Raw genomic sequence first — 18,454 nt, 5'->3', positions numbered from 1 at the left:
CTCGGATGCTTAGTGTTGGGAACCTCTCACGTGTGAGCCTCGTGACTCAGTCTGCGGCTCTTGCTCAGTCGTGTCTTGCACCCATGTTCCATGTCCGAGTGAGTGTGGGTGGTAGAGGACAAGCAAGTCACCCAGCTCCTGGATAGACTCAATGTGTGCCCAGTGGAAAGCAGTTTGTTGTGTTTGCATTTGTGTCAGAGCTTTTATTTAAAGCAACAGTTTTCCTTTCCTATGGATTACTTCTTTTGTCTCAAAGTGGATAAAAATGCAAAACAACTGCTAGTTGAAGCTTTGTGGGTTTGTATGAGTGAAGTCGGTGTTCAGATTCAATAGCATGGTCCACATTCTGAGAGAGTTACTTTACAGTTAGCTCATTGGTGGACTTATAAAGTCATGGTCCAAAAATGGTCTAGGTGACAGACACCTATTTTTTCCTGAAGGAAATCCATAAGCTATTGAGATCAGTAGGCATCTTCTGCAAAAGCATTAAAGAAAATACAACTTTTTTTGCTACTGATCCCTGTTACTTTTGTCCCTACTACTGGGCCTCCGTTTTTGAGTAGGTGGGGTTCTGCACAGTGTGTAAATCGAATGCGTAGAATCATTACCATATGTTTCCAATATTACAGTTGTATAGATGCATTCCCTTATTCCTCTAAGCTAGACACTGTTCAGCAGACACTTATTGAACACCCAATATGTGCCAGGCCCTGTGCTATAATCTAGGAAGACAAAAATCGGTTAGTCCTGGCCCCTCTTTTCAAAGAGTTCACAGTCTAAAGAGAAGACAAAAACAAGATCAAAATATGAAAATGTTGTGACATACCTGATGGAACTCACAGATGCTAGGCAGAAAAGTAACATTGAAGAGAGAACATTTTAAATAAGCCCACGGGTGGTTTTGCAGTGGAAATGATGTTGAAACAGGGTTTTAAAGCATAAGCAAGAGCTCTCTGCACACACATGGGTGGTGGAGCCAAGGCTGTCAGCCAGGCTTTTCAAACCTGAAACCAAACAACTCACGGTCGTGTCTTGAGGAGTCCAGGAAGTACTTACATAGATTCAGAGCCCTGAGAGTGCTTCTAGTCAGGGTTTACCAGCTGGGCCAGCACAATGAGACTGCTGCTCAAAGCCAGCAGGTTGGCATCTGTCAGATGTTTCTGCCCCTTACTAGAAGGTACTCAAGACCCAAGTCTTCTACTTGTTACTTTTCATCAATTACTTCTCAGCAAAGCAGCTCTTAGCTTATCACTGCTTTGTAGAAATAGGTATTGAAATGCGTTTTTTTTTTTTTTTTTTTTTTTTTTTTTTTTTTTTTTTTTTCTCCTGGCTCTTGTCCCGTGGGGCTTCCATACCAGAACAATGACTTCAGCCCTTGCCTGTAGCCTGGGTGGTCCTTCTGGACCTGTTTCTTCCTGCTGTTGAATCTTGAGTGTCTGCTCTACCCTCCTCTCCCCCTTTGCCATCCTGGGCCTGTTTCAGGTCAGTGGACTCACTGAGCTGTCCAACAGCCCAGAGGGGTGTGCTTCCTCTCTGCTCCGAAGCACTGGGAGAAGGGCAAGGTGGAAAGGTTTGGTTGGTTGGTCAGGTGTTTTGTGTCCAGGGACTGTATGTCTATATAAGTAGTCTCTCTATAGAAGTCTCTAAGACTGTTGTCTTAGAAAATGAAAGCAGTGCACCGTCACACTCACTGAATACTACTATGGGCCAGACAGTGTGCTCAGTTCTTACCATAACCCTGGAGGTAGGTATCTCCAGATTACAGATGAGAAAACTAAAGCACAAAAAGATTGAGTAATTTGCCTGAGGTCACACAGCTAGTAAAAGGGAGAGCTGGCATCCGAGCTCGCCAGACTGCAGAGCCCAAAGGCCAAGACGTGGGACTAGAGTTAAGATCTGTCACCTGAACGTGCCTCCTCATAGTGGAGCCAGCAGTGGTAGCTCCTGGACTAGATGTGCAGTCCCAGCTTTCATCTTGATAGCTCCAGAATTCCTCCTTTCCTTGCCACTTTCACTGCCATTGCTTCATCCTTTCTCACCCCCTGACTAACCACTTGTCCTCCTTCTGCCTTCTGGTTCATCCACAGTATTGCCACAAATTGATCTTTCCACTGAGCTGACCAAATCATCTCACTTTGCTGCTTAAATCCCTCTGTGACTCCCCAGCCCCTTGAGGACAAAGTGATACAAAGTTGTCTTTGGCCTGGCTGCTGCCCCCACTCAACCTGGAGCCTGTCAGGGTATGGCACTGTCATACCTGTATATGCACCATCCCTTTGCTCCTAACCCCTTCGTGTCCTCCCTCCGGCCAAGCCAGGCCTGCAGGATTCTGCCGAACCATTGCCCATTCTTCAGAACCCTCCAGGGAACCCTCCCACTTGAGTTCACAGAATTCAGTGCTCATTTCTGCGTCCCAGAGGATGTGGTGACCAGGTTGCCCATGACTGGGCATTCCTCCACTCCAGCAGACAGAAGTCCCGCTGAGGGAGATCCGTGTGTCTGCCCAGCATTAGCAAGGACTGGGGGAGAAGGGCCAGGATCCAGATGTCCCACCTCATCCTAGAGCTCATGTAATCTGGGGAAAGGCAGACATTAAACCAATGGGCTACAAGTAGGTCTTGAATTATAACTATGGTAAGTGCTAAGAGGGAAGATGACGGATTTTAGTGTGTTCAGTGGGAAGGCTCGCCTTGGTCTTGGGTGTTGGGTCCTGGGTGGTCACAGCAAAGGCAGTGCCAGCTTCTCTGAGGAAGTGATCTTTAGGCCAAGGCCTGCAGGATGAGTGTGAGTGCGGTAACGAGCTGAGGCTCACACATTCTAGAGCATGGACACAGCACAAGCAAAGCTTAGGGCCAAGAAGGTGAATAGGTGTGTGCTGGTCAAGGGGAGGCCTGTGTGTCCAGGGCCTTGGTGAGCCGGAGGGTTGGAGGAGGTAGGCCCAGCTCCCTTGGATCTTTTCAGGCCAGAGCCTTGGGAAGCCATTGTTGCGTCCTGAGCAGAGGAGTGACGTGCTCGAATTTACATTCAACAAAGATCACTCTGGCTGTGATGGGAAGAAGGACTGGGAAGAGTTCCTGGTGCAGATGTGTAGGCTCTTGTGCTGCGCCGCTGTGAGAACGTGGTGCTTAGGATCTCCTAAGGAGGTCAGCAGCCAGGGCCTGGTGCCTGGATAGCGGCTGAGGCAGAGGGAGGACCCAAGGGGGCCCCAGCCTGTGCAGGAGCAGCCAGATGGCTAGTCACTCAAAAAATGCATGGATGTTGGCTAGCCAGCTGGCCAGACCCTGATCACCTTCCCTTGGTGCCTTCAACAGTGGTCTGCCCCATAGGGCCCAGGGCAGGGCTTGCCAGTGAGGCAGCTCCTTTGAGAATGCCCTGGTCTTTAGAGCACTGTATACGAATTCCTCTAGTTCATTAGATTTGCGCTGTACCTTGCCTGGGTATAAGAGGTCAGTGTGTAAGGGTTTTATCCATTTTCATCAGTGATTCCAAAGTTGACTTATCAGTGATGATCATTAAAATGCTTGCTGAGATTAAGCCGTAGAAACAGATCTTACGACGCACATGACACACTCACATGTGACCCAGTAGGAATGTGACAGGTTACTGAGTTGTCTAAAGTTTGTTCAGATATACTCCTCAAGGCATCGGTTGCTTTTCATATCTACATCTGGTTGAAATTTGACCTGCCGTGTACAGTCTCATAAATCAAGTCCACGTTTTGTGAGATGTGCGCCCTGTGGGCCTCAGCTCATGGCGAGCACATCCCATGAGGCTCATAATGAATTGTCTGTCTGTAGTTTACTTACCTAGGTAAACAGAATATTAATTTTGATATGTGATTAGAAAATTTTTTTTTGTAGGCTTTACCGCCAGCACCTGTTCAGAATCACACAAATAAGCATCAGGTATTCAATGCATCTCTTCAAGACCATATTTATCCGAGCTGTTTTGGGAATACTCCAGAGTGGAATAGTTCTAAATTTATAAGTCTTTGGGGATCAGAAGTGATGAATGATAAGAACTGGAATCCTGGCACTTTCTTGCCAGATACAATTTCTGGTAAGGAATTTGTTAAAACTTTCTTAAAGTTTTAAAATAACCTGAGTAGATTGACATCTTTGCCGTAGTCTCCCGTGGAAACCCTGGCGCAGCTGTAGCCAGCCGCTGCTCCACCACCTCGGTCTCCAATCCTACTCCATCCTGTCGCATCTGCCACCAGTCAGTCCCACTGCGTGACTGAGCAGAGCAAGACTCTGACTCGGTGGCTCCCTGTCAGACCGGTGAGCCACATGGGCGTGGCCTCCGCACTGCTGAGGGTCTGGTGACCATGGTTGGGTGCCCGGCCTTCAATTCTCGAGCAGTGGTGACAATCAGACCTCAGGCCCCCCAGTGCACAGGGACAGGAAGAAAGTGCCACAGTCGACTTAAATCTGTGACTCACACTCCTTCCTCTGGTTACTGCATTGGCCCCACGTGGCATCTCTCCCCTTTACTAGCTCCTTCCTCCCCAGCCGCCTCAGCCACTGAGGCCCAGCTGTTACTTCAGTCGCAGGGTCAGGGGCACCTGAAAAGGGGCTGGTGCCTACCCCTCATCTCTGTCTTCCTGTGGCCAGAGCTCCTGGCAGCCCCACACCCAGCCCCCGCGTGTGCCAGAACAGCAGGCTACACTTGACATCCTGATCTCTGCTTGGGAAGGATTTCTAGCTGTGTGACCTTGGGCAAATTGCTTGGCCTCTCTGAGCCTCAGTTTCTTCATCTTCTTAGGATGGGAGTAATAGTATCAACCTCAGAAAGTAGTTTTAAGACTTTATGTAACTTTGGAAAGCACCTAGCACAGGAATTGGCACATAGTAGGTGCTCAATACAGTTTTTTCTTAGATTAAGAACTGGTTGACTTAGCGTCATCCCAGTGGGATCCTGACTTCAGTAGCACCCCCAGTGTCAAATGTTCAGTCATCAGCATGTCTTTTAGGGTTTAGCTAAGTATGATTGCTGTCAGAAGCCATAATTTTCCTGTTCTTCTTTGAAGGGAGTGAAATATTAGGGCCAACACTCTCAGAAACAAGACCAGAAGCCCTTCCACCTCCATCTAGCAATGAAACACCTGCAGTCTCGGATAGTAAAGAGAAAAAGAATGCTGCAAAAAAGAAGTGTTTATACAATTTCCAAGATGCTTTTATGGAAGCAAACAAAGTTGTCATGGCCACCTCATCAGCCACGTCCTCCGTGTCCTGCACAGCTACCACAGTGCAGTCCAGCAACAGCCAGTTCAGAGTGTCATCCAAGAGGCCTCCTTCAGTAGGTAAGGCTTGAAGGCTCACTGGCCCTCGGGGTCTGCAGGAAGGCTGGGTTTACTGACTTCTCATCTTTGTAACTGCCTTTTACTTGGCCCAGCCCGAGGCGTACGTGTAATTAACTGACCAAAAATACTCACACACACAGAGCTGATCCCGAGAGCTGATCCCTAGGACTTTGATTAGAATTGTAGCTATTATGCTAGATTCCTCTGGGGCTTCACTGCACCGTCTTGCTTTTGTCTCTGTTTCTGTTGTTCTTCTGTGATAGGAAGAGGTTATTGCTTGCTTTCTCTTCTCTTTTTCTTTTTCTTTTTCAAGATAGGGTCTTGGCCGGGTGTAGTGGCTCACGCCTGTAATCCCAGCACTTTGGGAGGCCGAGGCGGGCGGATCACGAGGTCAGGAGATCAAGACCATCCTGGCTAACACAGTGAAACCCTGTCTCTACTAAAAATACAAAAAAATTAGCTGGGCGTGGTGGCAGGTGCCTGTAGTCCCAGCTACTCGGGAGGCTGAGGCAGGAGAATGGCGTGAACCCAGGAGGCGGAGCTTGCAGTGAGCCGAAATCGCGCCACTGCACTCCAGCCTGGGCGACAGAGCGAGACTCCGTCTCAAAAAAAAAAAAAAAAGATTGGGTCTCACTCTTGTTCGCCCAGGCTGGAGTGCAGTGGCACAATCTCAGCTCACTACAGCCTCCACTTCTTGTGTTCAAGCGATTCTCCCACCTTGGCCTCCTGAGTAGCTGGGACTACAGGCGCCCACCACCATGCACGGCTAATTTTTGTATTTTTTGGTAGAGACGGGGTTTCACCACGTTGGCCAGGCGAGGAGGTCATTGCTTTCTGAGCATGTGGCAAGATTTCTCAGAAGCTGCTTTAGGAAAATGCTGAGCAGATGTGAGCTGGCTCGAGGAGGCCTCACTAGCCAAAGCTGGGAAAGATTGAGCATTAAAAGGAATGAAGAGGCTGAGTGCAGTAGCTCCCAGCATTATGGGAGGCTAAAAGGGGAGGATTGCTTAAGCCCAGGAGTTTGAGATTAGCCTGGGCAACATAGTGATGAGACCCCATCTCTAAAAACAAAATTTAAAAAACAGTAAGGAAGTTTGACTATAGCATACAAATAAAGTCAAGAATCCAAAGGGATTAGGGTGCTCAAACAGAGCAGTAGGGTGGGAAGCTCCTTCTTCTAGAAGTACACCTCCTCCAAATGTGTAAGAAGGATAGGAGTGGCACTTCAGCATGCTGCGCCCCTGGGGTAACAGCTGGTGCAAGTACGCAGCATTCATGGAGGTTAACGAGGGATGTCAGTTTGGGGAATGGAGTATTTCTGCTGTTCAAAAGCAGCACCCACAGGGAACTGACAGATTACACAGGAATGGTGGGTGCCTGTGTTAATCCATTCTCACGGTGCTATGAAGAACTACCCAAGACTGGGTAATTTATAAAGGAAAGAGTTTTAATTGACTTTCAGTTCCACGTGGCTGGGGAGGCCTCAGGAAACTTACAATCATGGTGGAAGGTACCTCTTCACGGGGGACAGAACGAATACCCAGCGAAGGAGAAGCCCCTTATAAAACCGTCAGATCTCGTGAGAACTCACTAGAACAGCATGGGGGAAGCCCCCACCATGATTCAGTTATTTCCACTGGGTGCCTTCCACTACACAGGGGGATTATGGGAACTACAATTCAAGATGAAATTTGGATGGGGACACAACCAAACCCTATCACTGGGGACTGACAGATTACAAAGGAATGGTGGATGCCAAACTCTGGAGGAACCTAGCAGACAGTGCCATGCACATCACCATGAAACAGAGAGACACTGGTTGCATCCCATTGCCACAAACTCAAAAGAATCCAACATAATATTTGCAGGATTTGTGCCCAGAACATTTTATCTAAATCTACCAAGACAAGACAAATCCAAATGGGCAGACAGGTGGCCTATTAAAAAAAAATGTTAGGCCAGGTGCGGTGGCTTACGCCTGTAATCCCAGCACTTTGGGGAGGCCAAGGCAGGCGGACCACGAGGTTAGGAGATCGAGACCATCTGGCTAGCACAGCGAAATCTCGGCTCTACTAAAAATACAAAAAAATTAGCTGGGCGTGGTGGCGGGCTTCTGTAGTCCCAGCTCTGTGGGAGGCTGAGGCAGGAGAATGGCGTGAACCTAGGAGGTGGAGCTTGCCGTGAACCAAGATCGAGCCACTGCACTCCAGCCTGGGCGACAAATCGAGACTCCGTCTCAAAAAAAAAGTTAGTCTTGTGAAAAGAGAAAAGGGTTGGAAGAGGCTGGGTTGGTGGGAAAGCTATAATGGACATGTGAAGGAAAATGGAAAATTGAATATGGGTTGTACCTTAGATGAGAGTATCTTGTCAGTGTTGTTTTTTTTTTTTTTTTTTTTTTTTTTTTTTTTTTTTTTTTTTGAGACAGAGTTTCGCTCTGTCGCCCAGGCTGGAGTGCAGTGGCCAGATCTCGGCTCACTGCAAGCTCCGCCTCCTGGGTTCACGCCATTCTCCTGCCTCAGCCTCCCAAGTAGCTGGGACTACAGGCGCCCACCACCTCACCCGGCTAGTTTTTTTGTATTTTTTAGTAGAGACGGGGTTTCACCGTGTTAGCCAGGATAGTCTCAATCTCCTGACCTTGTGATCCACCCATCTCGGCCTCCCAAAGTGCTGGGATTACAGGCTTGAGCCACCGCGCCCGGCCTTCCTGTCAGTGTTAAATGCCATTGAGATGATCATAGTATTGTGGTTATTCAGCAAAATGTCAAAAAGAGAGAGAGGGAGGGAGGGAGGGAAAGAAAGAAAAGAAAGAGAGGGGAGAGACGGGAGGAAATTTTTAAGTAAAAAGTGGCTCACACCTGTAGTCCCAGGACTTTAGGCGGCCCTGATGAGAGGATCGCTTGAGCCCAGGGGTTCAACACCAGCCTGGACAACATAGTGAGACCCTGTCTCTTAAAAAAGAAAAAGGTTTTTTTTTTTTTTTTTTTTCCTTTGAGATGGAGTCTGGCTCTGTTGCCCAGGCTGCTGGAGTGCAGTGGTGTGATCTGTGATCCTCCTGCCTCAGCCTCCCGAATAGCTGGGACTACAGGTACATGCCACCATGCCCAGCTAATTTTTTCTGCTTCTAGTACAGACAAGGTTTCACTGAGTTAATCAGGCTGGTCTCTATCTCCTGACCTCGTGATCCGCCGGCCTGGCCTCACAAAGTGCTGGGATTACAGGCGTGAACCACCGCACCCAGCCAAGAAATTTTTTTTGAAAAAGCAAACTGTCGATGTTCTGAGGAGCTCATGCCGAAGTGTTTTAGAGGCGAGTGCAATTGGCAGACATTCAGCCGAAAAGTGTGTGTGCATGTAAGAAATAAAGTTTATAAACAGGACAGAATATTAGGTCGTGATGATGAAGCAAGGTGAAGGATGAATGGGTTCTCTGTGTGTTCTTTCAGATATTCTGCAGGTTTGAACATTTTTTAAACAAAAACTTGGCAGTGACTCTCACCTCTCTAAATGCAGGTGACGTGTTTCATGGCATCAGCAAGGAGGACCACAGACACTCGGCCCCAGCCGCCCCGAGGAACAGCCCCACGGGCTTGGCCCCCCTCCCAGCGCTCTCGCCTGCTGCACTCTCACCTGCCGCGCTCTCACCTGCCGCTCTTTCACCTGCTTCCACACCTCACCTTGCAAATCTTGCAGCCCCATCATTCCCCAAAACAGCAACCACAACTCCCGGGTTTGTGGACACACGCAAGAGTTTCTGTCCTGCACCCCTGCCCCCGGCCACAGATGGCTCCATTAGTGCCCCTCCAAGTGTCTGCAGGTGAGCCAAGTCCTGACTGGGGACATGGGAGCACTTTGGAAAATGGGTGTTACACTGCACTAGCACAGCTACAGAAACTTCCCTGGGACCATGCAGTTGAAAAGCCTAGTGAAATGCTGAGGGAATGCAAGGATGTCCCCAGCAGAGGCCAAGTGTGGAGGGGCTCCCATCTCAGCCTCTAGTTCTGCAGACAGAAGAGCAGGGGCAGTGGGCTGCCATGGAAAGGTAGGCCAGTTACCCCTAAACACTGACAGCATCGGGGGCGTACATTGTTTGTTATTTGTTGTATAAGTTGTATTTGTTATACCTAGGGTGGAATCAGAAGAAAATGAATGAAATGCGTATAGTAAAAACACAATACGACAAACACTCAACAGGTTTTTGTTTTGTTTTGTTTTGTTTTTGAGACAGAGTCTTGCTCTGTCGTCCAGGCTGAAGTGCAGTGGTGGAATCTCAGTGCACTGCAACCTCCATCTCCTGGGTTCAAGCGATTCTCCTGCCTCAGCCTCCCAAGTAGTGAGACTACAGGCATACGCCACCATACCTGGCTAGTTTTTGTATTTTTAGTAGAGACGGGTTTCACCATGTTGGCCAGGCTGATCTCGAACTCCTGACCTCAGGGGATCCACCTTCCTCAGCCTCACAGAGTGCTGGGAGTACAGACGTGAGCCACTGCACCCAGCCAGACTTTCCTTTTAAGACAATTTCTGTTACCTTTGAACTCGCCCATTTGAAGCTATACCCCTTCTCCCCCTTAGTATGGAAGCTGTGGTGGCAGGGACAGTCTTAGAAGGAGTCATTGGAGAGACTGCGTGTTCCTGTTCAGTGGCGCCGTATGAGCGCTTTGAGGGACCGCCTGCATGTGTGCGCACACGCCATGCCTCCCACGTGAGCCCCTGGCCAACGTCTTTGGTGCATGTGTATGACTCCCTAGGAACCTTGGGGCTATGCATCCTCTGCACTGCCTCTTGTCTGTGAAATGGGCAGGACAGTGGGTGGTCATGCTCAACAATGGGAGTCATTGCCTCCCGGGGCCGGCCACTTGCCGATGAGCTTGTGTGCAATTTTGCAGTGACCCTGACTGCGAAGGGCACCGCTGCGAGAATGGTGTCTACGACCCACAGCAAGATGATGGGGATGAGAGTGCAGATGAGGACAGCTGCTCTGAGCACAGCTCCAGCACCTCAACCTCCACCAACCAGAAGGAGGGCAAGTACTGCGACTGCTGCTACTGCGAATTCTTTGGGCACGGCGGGGTGAGTGCGTGAGGTCAGCACGTCATGATGTGGGAAGTGTGCAGCACACGGGCTCCTCTGCAGAAATTCTGCACCTCTAGGATATATCCATCGTAAAGAAGCAAAGAAAAATATTTGCCCAAAGATTTAGCCATAATGATTTTTTGCTTCATTTTTGCATTTTGTTTGTGGTTTTTAAGGTAATTGGTAAATCAGGGGTGCAGTATTCCTACTGAATACCCATTGGTAGGAGGTTGTTAACCATGGTGTATCCATATGGTGGAACATTGTGGCCAGTGACAGCAGCGTTGTGTGTGTGCAGTTGGATTTCTCTTGCTTGAATACAGAGGGCATTGGTACACACAACGTACTTGTCCATCTTTCCAGAGCTGTGATTTAATTTATACAACCAGTTATCACCCGCAGTTTAAGAGGGATGGGTGGTAGGAATAGCAGGGGCTTATAGTTGTTCTTTTTCTGCTTTAGCTCTGTTTGCATTTCCTAAAATGTGCACATATTTTTATAGTAAGAAATTTGGCAGTAGGATTCAGGGCAGGTTTTTTTTTGTTTTTGGCACCAAAAAGGAAACCTACAAATGGATGGAAAGATACTACAGACACATTTATTGACATGAAAAGATATTCACACCATATTAAATAACAAGTAGAGGCCAAGCACGGTGGCTCATGCTTGTAATACCAGCACTTTGGGAGGCCAAGGGAGGAGGATCTCTTGAGCCCAGGAATTGACCAGCTTGGGCGACACCGTGAGACCCTTTCTCTACAAAAAATGAAGAAAATTAGCTGTGGGTGTGACGGTACATGGCTGCTTTGCTTGAGCCCAGAGACCAAGGCTGCAGTGAGCTATGATCGCACCACTGCACTCCGGCCTGGGTGACAGAGCAAGACCCTGTCTCGAAAATAAGTAAATAAATAAATAAATAAATAAAGTATATTAATCAGAATTTGTAATTGTTTCCTTTTTAGTTTAAAAATTCACTTATGTGCATAGCTGTACATGTTTTACCAGGTTTTTCATGAATATGTAAAATTTGAGGATAGGTATCAAAATGCCACTTTTGGATGACTTGCTGATAGGTTTTTCTTTTTTTCTGCTGGTTTTATTTCCTTATTTTTCACAACAAATATATACTACTTGAATAATAAAACAGTTTATTTTTGGAGGTGTGGTCTGAAATTTATTACATTCAAAATTTTTAAAACTTAAGCGTAACTGTTGTTTTTCTCAGCCTCCAGCTGCACCAACAAGTAGAAATTACGCAGAAATGAGGGAAAAGCTTCGCTTACGGCTGACCAAGAGGAAAGAAGAGCAACCTAAAAAAATGGATCAGATCTCAGAAAGGGAAAGCGTCGTTGACCATCGGAGGGTGGAGGATTTATTGCAGTTTATAAACAGCTCTGAAACCAAACCAGTGAGCAGCACGCGTGCAGCAAAGCGGGCAAGGCATAAGCAAAGGAAGGCAAGTGACAGGTCTCAGCACCTGGAGGTGCCAGGTCTGAGGGCATTTGAGGGTGTTGTGCAACACCAGTCTCCAGGCAGGGCTGAGCTACAGAAGGCTGGGGCTCTGACGTGAGTTTACTTGCCCACAACATTGCTCCGAGAGCCAGCCTGTCGCTGGTGGCCTGAACTGGAGACCGGTAAAAAACTTCACTTTGTTTGTGTTTTCAGGAAATTACTTCCCCTTTTGTAGAATGGGTTTGTTCTTGTGCTGGCTGTCACGAGGGCAGCAGCAGACACTCCAGCTTTATCTGTTGGAGAACCTTCTTTTCCAAGAAAGGAGCCCTCAACTGTAGAGATGGTAGAAGAAAGGCCCAGGTGGGCTTTTGGGGCCTGTGGGTGAAGAAGTGTCTTTGATATGAGACTGGGGCGGGGCACTTGGCACAGGGAAGTCTTCTGGACTCAGGTCTGAGCATGTCCCCCATGCTCCTCTTGTCCCACTGCTGTTCCAGATGAAGACCAGTACATGGCATTGATTAGAGGGGAGGAAAATAAGTCTTCATGGGAAGGCATGAGCAGTTCTCTCCTTTTCAGTGGGCATGGTGTGTCACAAAAAGCAAATGTCAAATAGACAAAAATAATTAGCCAGGAATGGTGGTATACGCCTGTAGTCCCAGCTACTCAGGAGACTCAGGTGAGAGGATTGCTTGAACCTCAGAGGTGGAGGTTTTAGTGAGCCAAGATTATGCTACTGCACTCCAGCCTGGGTGACAGTGAGAGTGTCTCAAAAGAAAAAAAAAAAAAAAAAAAAAAACCTTTTCTCTTGGAGGATTTTCTAAATGCCCCTATGCTGGAGCAGTTCCAAAGAGCCTTCTGGTTTCAGCTCCCTAAAAATGTCAGGCTCCAAGAGCCAGACCTCAGTGAGCAGATGTGGGCTGCATGCAGAGGGAACTTGTAGGTTCCTGGGGTTCTGACAGTAGGACAGTTGTCTTGGGAAGAGGCCAGGTTTCTGTCCGCGGCATGGTCAGGCAGAGAGGTGAGGAAGAGGACGATCCCACAGTGGACCAGAGGGTGGGCCCGATGTCCTGTGTTGTTACTTCTATCTTAGCTGTTGCGATTGTTCTACCCTCAAGAACTCTGCTCATGCCTCGCAGTCCTGAAGTAGGTTTAGACTGATTATTGGGCCTGATTGGGAGGCTTTAGGGGAGAAGCCTTGTTCTGTGCCCCAGAAGACTGGAGACTGCTGGAGTGGGGAGAACATAGTGTGTCCTCCATTCAGGAGTGTCCAGCATCAGGGGCCCCCACGGTGGTCCAAGGCTCTGAGACCTCCCATTGAGATTCACTGGAGGCCTCTGGGACCCCTTCCTGAGTTTTCAGGGTACTCTCCATCCCAGGCTCTTGCCCTCTGACCTTGCAAGTGGTCTGGATCCAGACTTGAGGCCCAGCTGATCCTTAGAGGCTGGTGTCATAGGCCCTGCTCAGCAACCAGTCCCACCTCGAGGGACCGCCTCCTGGTGCTTTCTACACCGCACCCATTTTACAGAGCAGCTCACAGATGTGTGTTGAGGCTCACTGGCTGGCTGCTTGTTGAAGGGACGGCAATAGTTCACCTGTTCTGTCCCGTAGCAGGTCCAACCCGGAGGCCTGTGCTGGGGCAGCCACCCTGCTAAAGACCAGGGCACCTGCCCTCACGTGCTTGTTATTGGTCCACATATTGACAAGACACCCATGTTGGATTTAGATCGGCTCTGAGAGGACGCCAGCTGACCAGTGTGTGCCAGCAAGTGTCCTGATGGAGTCAGTCTCCCCACTTCTGCAGTGCAGCCCCACAACTCACTCCAGACATTGGACTGTAGGACCCACCATGAGGTGGCTGCTGGGTGCTGCTCCTGACATACACATGGAGAAGGATGTTAAATAATTTTTACTTGAATTGTCAAATGAAATTTTTAGTAACATACCAATGTTAAATTTGTATCATAATTTTTAAGTTTTTCAAAAGATAATTTTCCTGTTAATAATATTGTGAAAAATAATTTACACTTGGGGAGTACTTTTCTATTTCTCTAGGAGAAATGCTTTTGCCAGAGTTTCTCATAAGCCCCAGCATTTCTAAAGGTTGGTGGTGGATGGAGCTGTGCTCCTGACACTGATGACTCCCATCTGCTTTCTGAACACAAAGAACAGTTTCCATTTGTGCCCCTGGAGTATGTATGTATACATCACTACTCAAAGGCAGTCTTCACTTGGGATGAAAATTAATTTTCCATCAATTTGGACAGTGAGTCATTTGCTCTGTCCCACTAGTGAAAATATATGGCACTTTTGTTTATCTGCTAGGGTGGGAAGAAGGAATTTCTGTTTCTTTTACTACACATTTCTTTTTGTGGTGCCATCACAGCTCATTGCAGCCTCGACCTCCTGGCTTCAAGCGATTCTCACCTCAGCTTCCCAAATAGCTGGGACCACAGTCGTGCGCCACCACATCCAGCTAATTTTGATACTTTTTGTAGAGAGAGGGTTTTGCCGTGTTGCCCAGGCTGCTTTCGAACTCCTAGGATCACAGGTGTGAGCCGCTACACATTTCTTACATTCCCTGTTCAGGTGAATGCATTAGCCTTCGCCTGGAAAGGTGGCCAGAGTTCTGGCGGCACGTGTGCAGCCTCAGTACTGCCCAGGCAGGCTGTGGTACTGGTTCCATCATCCATTCCTCCAGGCAGCACGATGCCCTGCCGCACCTGTGAAGGGGTAGCTGGCTCCCTGGATGTGTGCTTTGCAGCTGCTTTGCCCTTGGTTACTGTGTTTAGCACCAGGTCAAAGGCTATGGGGAATTTTTTGTTAACTACCACCCCCCCACCCAAAAAAGTAAGCATATACTTTAGTAAATAGATGAAGTTTGACAATCCTGTAGAGTAAGAGAATTGGAGGTGGGTGTGTGTTAAGTTCTGATGTATTACAGCCTCTTCAGAGTTTATGTTCCATATGTGATTCGTTTTTAAAATTATCTTAGTTTTTCTGTATGACTTAAGTTTTAGCACTCACTGTAGTCTTAAACTGCCTTCTTTTCGCATTGGCAGCTGGAGGAGAAAGCTCGCCTGGAAGCAGAGGCCAGGGCCCGGGAGCACCTGCACCTCCAGGAGGAGCAGAGGCGGCGGGAGGAGGAGGAGGAAGAAGAAGAGGAGGAGCGTTTCAAGGAGGAGTTTCAGCGGCTTCAGGAGCTTCAGAAGCTAAGAGCTGTAAAAAAGAAGAAGAAGGAGAGGCCAAGTAAAGACTGCCCCAAGTTGGACATGCTCACTGGAAATTTCCAGGCAGCAACAGAGTCTGTCCCTAACTCTGAAAACATCCACAATGGCTCGCTAGAGCAAACTGAAGCACCAGAAACCTCTTCTCAGTCCCCATCCAGGCATATGAACCACTCAGAGCCCAGGCCAGGGCTAGGGGCTGAGGGGGATGCTGCAGACCCCGTCATCACCAGAGACTCCAAATTTCTCCTCCCCAAGGAGGTGAATGGGAAGCAGCATGAGCCACTCTCTTTTTTCTTTGACATCATGCAGCACCATAAAGAGGGAAATGGCAAGCAGAAGCTGAGGCAGACCAGCAAGGCCAGCAGCGAGCCAGCAAGGAGGCCCACGGAGCCGCCCAAGGCCACAGAGGGGCAGCCCAAGCCTCGGGCCCAGACTGAGTCAAAGGCTAAGGTGGTTGATCTCACATCCATCACAGAGCAGAAAAGAGAGGAGAGAAAAGTCAACAGTAATAACAATAACAAAAAGCAGCTGAACCACATCAAGGAAGAAAAGTCAAACCCAACCCCTATGGAGCCCACCTCTCCCAGTGAGCATCAGAACAACAAGCTGGTGCTGGCAGAGTCCCCTCAGCCAAAGGGCAAGAACAAGAAAAATAAGAAGAAGAAAGGAGACAGAGTCAACAATTCAATTGGTAAATACAGAATAGCGGGAAGGTATTTCTGAGCGGTGCCTGGTTTTCCACGTGTGATGTGCTAGTATGGGAAAACACCGGGTTTGGCGTGCTCTCGCCATGTGGCCTCCCTCCTGTAGAAAAGAGCGTAGAGGGGCCGGGCATGGTGGCTTGCACCTGTAATCCCAGCACTGTGGGAGGCCAAGGTGGGCAGATCACTAGAGGTCAAGAGTTCAAGACCAGCCTGGCCCTGTGAAACCCTGTCTCTACTAAAAATACCAAAAAAAATTAGCTGGGCTTGGTGGCGTGCCTGTAGTCCCAGCTACTCGGGGAGGCTGAGGCAGGAGAATCGCTTGAACCCAGGAGGCAGAGGTTGCAGTGAGCCAAGATCGGGCCATTGCAATCCAGCCAGGAGACAGAGGGAGACTCCATCTCAAAAAAAAAAAAAAAAAAAGAGGATTTCTACCCCCTCCAGTTCCCCAACTGTAGTTCCCCAACATCAGTATTTCCCATGTTTGCTTCGTCATTCTCTCTCCCTCTCTCTCTTATTTTTCTGGACAGAATGCGAGTCACTTCATACATGACACCCCTTTAATCTAAAATACTTCTGTGTATATTTCCTCAAGATAAGGACACTTGGACACATAAAACCACAGTACAGTGATCAAAATGAAGAAGTTGACACTGATCCAGTGCTATTCCCTAATGGTACACCTTACTCATGTTTCTCCAGTTGTCCCTTTAACATCCTTTATAGCAAAAAAAAAAAGCTCTGTTGTTTCTCCTGACGTGGGATCCAGTCCAGGATCCCCTGTCATATCTCTTTAGTTTCCTTTCCTTTGGATCGGTTTCTCTGTTTTTCATGACCTTGACTTTTTTGAAGAGTGCAACCCATTTATTTTTTTAGAGTAACCCTTGGTCAGGGTGTATGTCCCATGTCTTCCCGTCAGATTCAGATTCCATGTTTTGGGCAGCAACACCATTGATGTGACCAGTCCCTGCTGGTGTATCCCACCAGGAGTGGATGATGGCGTCTGTCCCTTCACTGGGGACGGGAACTCTGATCCTGGGTTGAGCTGGTCTGCCCATTTTCACTACGGTCAAGTTAGTATTTCTCCTTTGATAATTAGTAAGTGTCTTATGGGGAGACGAGTATCCCGTTTTTATTGAACATTCACCAACTAGTTGTAGCATCCATTAATGATTCTTGCCTGAAATGTTTATTACTGTGTTGTCATATGGTGATTTTTTTTTTTTTGAGATGGAGTTTCGTTCTTGTTGCCCAGGCTGGAGTGTAATGGTGTGATCTTAGCTCACCACAACTCCCACCTCCCGGGTTCAAGCGATTCTCCTGCCTCAGCCTCTTGAGTAAATGGGATTACAGGCATGCACCACCACACCCGGCTAATTTTGTGTAGTAGAGGTGGGATTTCACCATGTTGGTCAGGCTGGTCTCAAACTCCCGACCTCAGGTGATCCGCCCGCCTCAGCCTCCCAAAGTGCCGGGATTACAGGCGTGAGCCACCGCCCCCGGCCCCAATGGTGATTTTTCTAATATTATTCTTTCTGTATTTGTTACCTGCCATTCAACTGTAGGAAGAGCTTTCCAACCCTGTGTTTTTTTTTTTTTCATTTAGTTATATCAGGATGGATCCACGAATTTTTACTTGATGCTATAGATTAGAATCTTTTACAAACGCTATTTATGTTGCTGTTCTGATTGTCTGAGATTTGGTCAGTGGGAGACCCTCGGAATGGCTTTTTCCTTAGATGGTTTGAGGTGGCCCTACCAGCCTTTAAGCACTTTATACTTTCTGTCATGGTTCGATGCTCTGGGCTCATCTCATGTCTTCTCTCTCCCAGCCCTGAACCAGCCGTTTCTCCAAGGAGCCCTATTCTTTCTTGAACAGTGGTATTCAGAAACCCAGACCTGGACACTGCCATATGGCATTGCTTCTAGGCCCTCTCAGTCAGCAGAGCGGCAGGAGTGGGGGTGTGAGCGTGTGCACATGAGCACCTGCCACCTACACACACAGAGATGTCTATTTTATCTAATTGCTATGTACAGGCCGTGCGTTCCCACAGATATCCCAGCCCCACTCCTGTGCTACAGCAAGTGTTCTCCCTTCCCCCGCCCACCTTTTTAACTCCTTAGATAGTAAGAACCTGGACCCCATCATCCACGGTGCCTTTACTGACTTGCCGAGTCCTACAACACAGGTAAAGGGTTCAGAAGTGCCTGCCTTGACCCTGATGGGAAACTCTGGGCATGCTTTTGGTATTTGTTCAGTTCTTTGTGTCTTTAGCTAACTCAGGGTGTGGTGATAACACTGAATTTACAAATGACTTAAATTAGTTCTTTGCACCTTTAGTACAATTATGCTACTCATTTAAAACATATCTGATTGCATTTTTCCATTTGTATTCCATTTTGTTTTCTCCCCTACCCAATCCCTCTTTTTTTTTTTTTACCTACTCCCTGTAAGTAACTAATCAGTTTCTTATTTGCTTTTCTTTTTTACGTAAAAGGTAGTATATTACAGATTTAATATTGAGTTTTGGATTTTTTTCTACTTAATATATTCTGGGAATCACTGCACATCAGTTCCTAGAGATTGTCCTCATTCTTTCTACAGCTACACAGTACTCCATTTAAAGTGTACTCTGATTTCTTCAGTCACTCCTCTGTGTGCAAGCATTTAGGTTGTTTCTAATGCTTTGGTTTTTTGTT

At 47.9% G+C, this 18,454-nt stretch overlaps 1 protein-coding gene across 3 annotated transcripts in view; it reads left to right on the top strand.

Annotated features, from left to right (window-relative positions):
* FAM193A (family with sequence similarity 193 member A) overlaps positions 1-18,454 on the top strand; it is a 198,250-nt gene that overhangs the window by 148,647 nt on the left and 31,149 nt on the right. For all 3 annotated transcript variants that reach the window (XM_050792252.1, XM_050792253.1, XM_050792255.1), the window contains exons 14-19: positions 3,861-4,059; positions 5,030-5,302; positions 8,812-9,115; positions 10,188-10,371; positions 11,600-11,830; positions 14,886-15,744. In XM_050792252.1, the coding sequence (XP_050648209.1) occupies positions 3,861-4,059; positions 5,030-5,302; positions 8,812-9,115; positions 10,188-10,371; positions 11,600-11,830; positions 14,886-15,744 (2,050 nt within the window). The remainder of the gene's footprint in view (positions 1-3,860; positions 4,060-5,029; positions 5,303-8,811; positions 9,116-10,187; positions 10,372-11,599; positions 11,831-14,885; positions 15,745-18,454) is intronic.

Source organism: Macaca thibetana, chromosome 5, assembly GCF_024542745.1.
Source record: "Macaca thibetana thibetana isolate TM-01 chromosome 5, ASM2454274v1, whole genome shotgun sequence".
NCBI lineage: Eukaryota > Metazoa > Chordata > Mammalia > Primates > Cercopithecidae > Macaca > Macaca thibetana.
The sequence above is the reverse complement of the archived record's forward strand: the minus strand, read 5'-3'. Positions and strand labels throughout refer to the sequence as shown.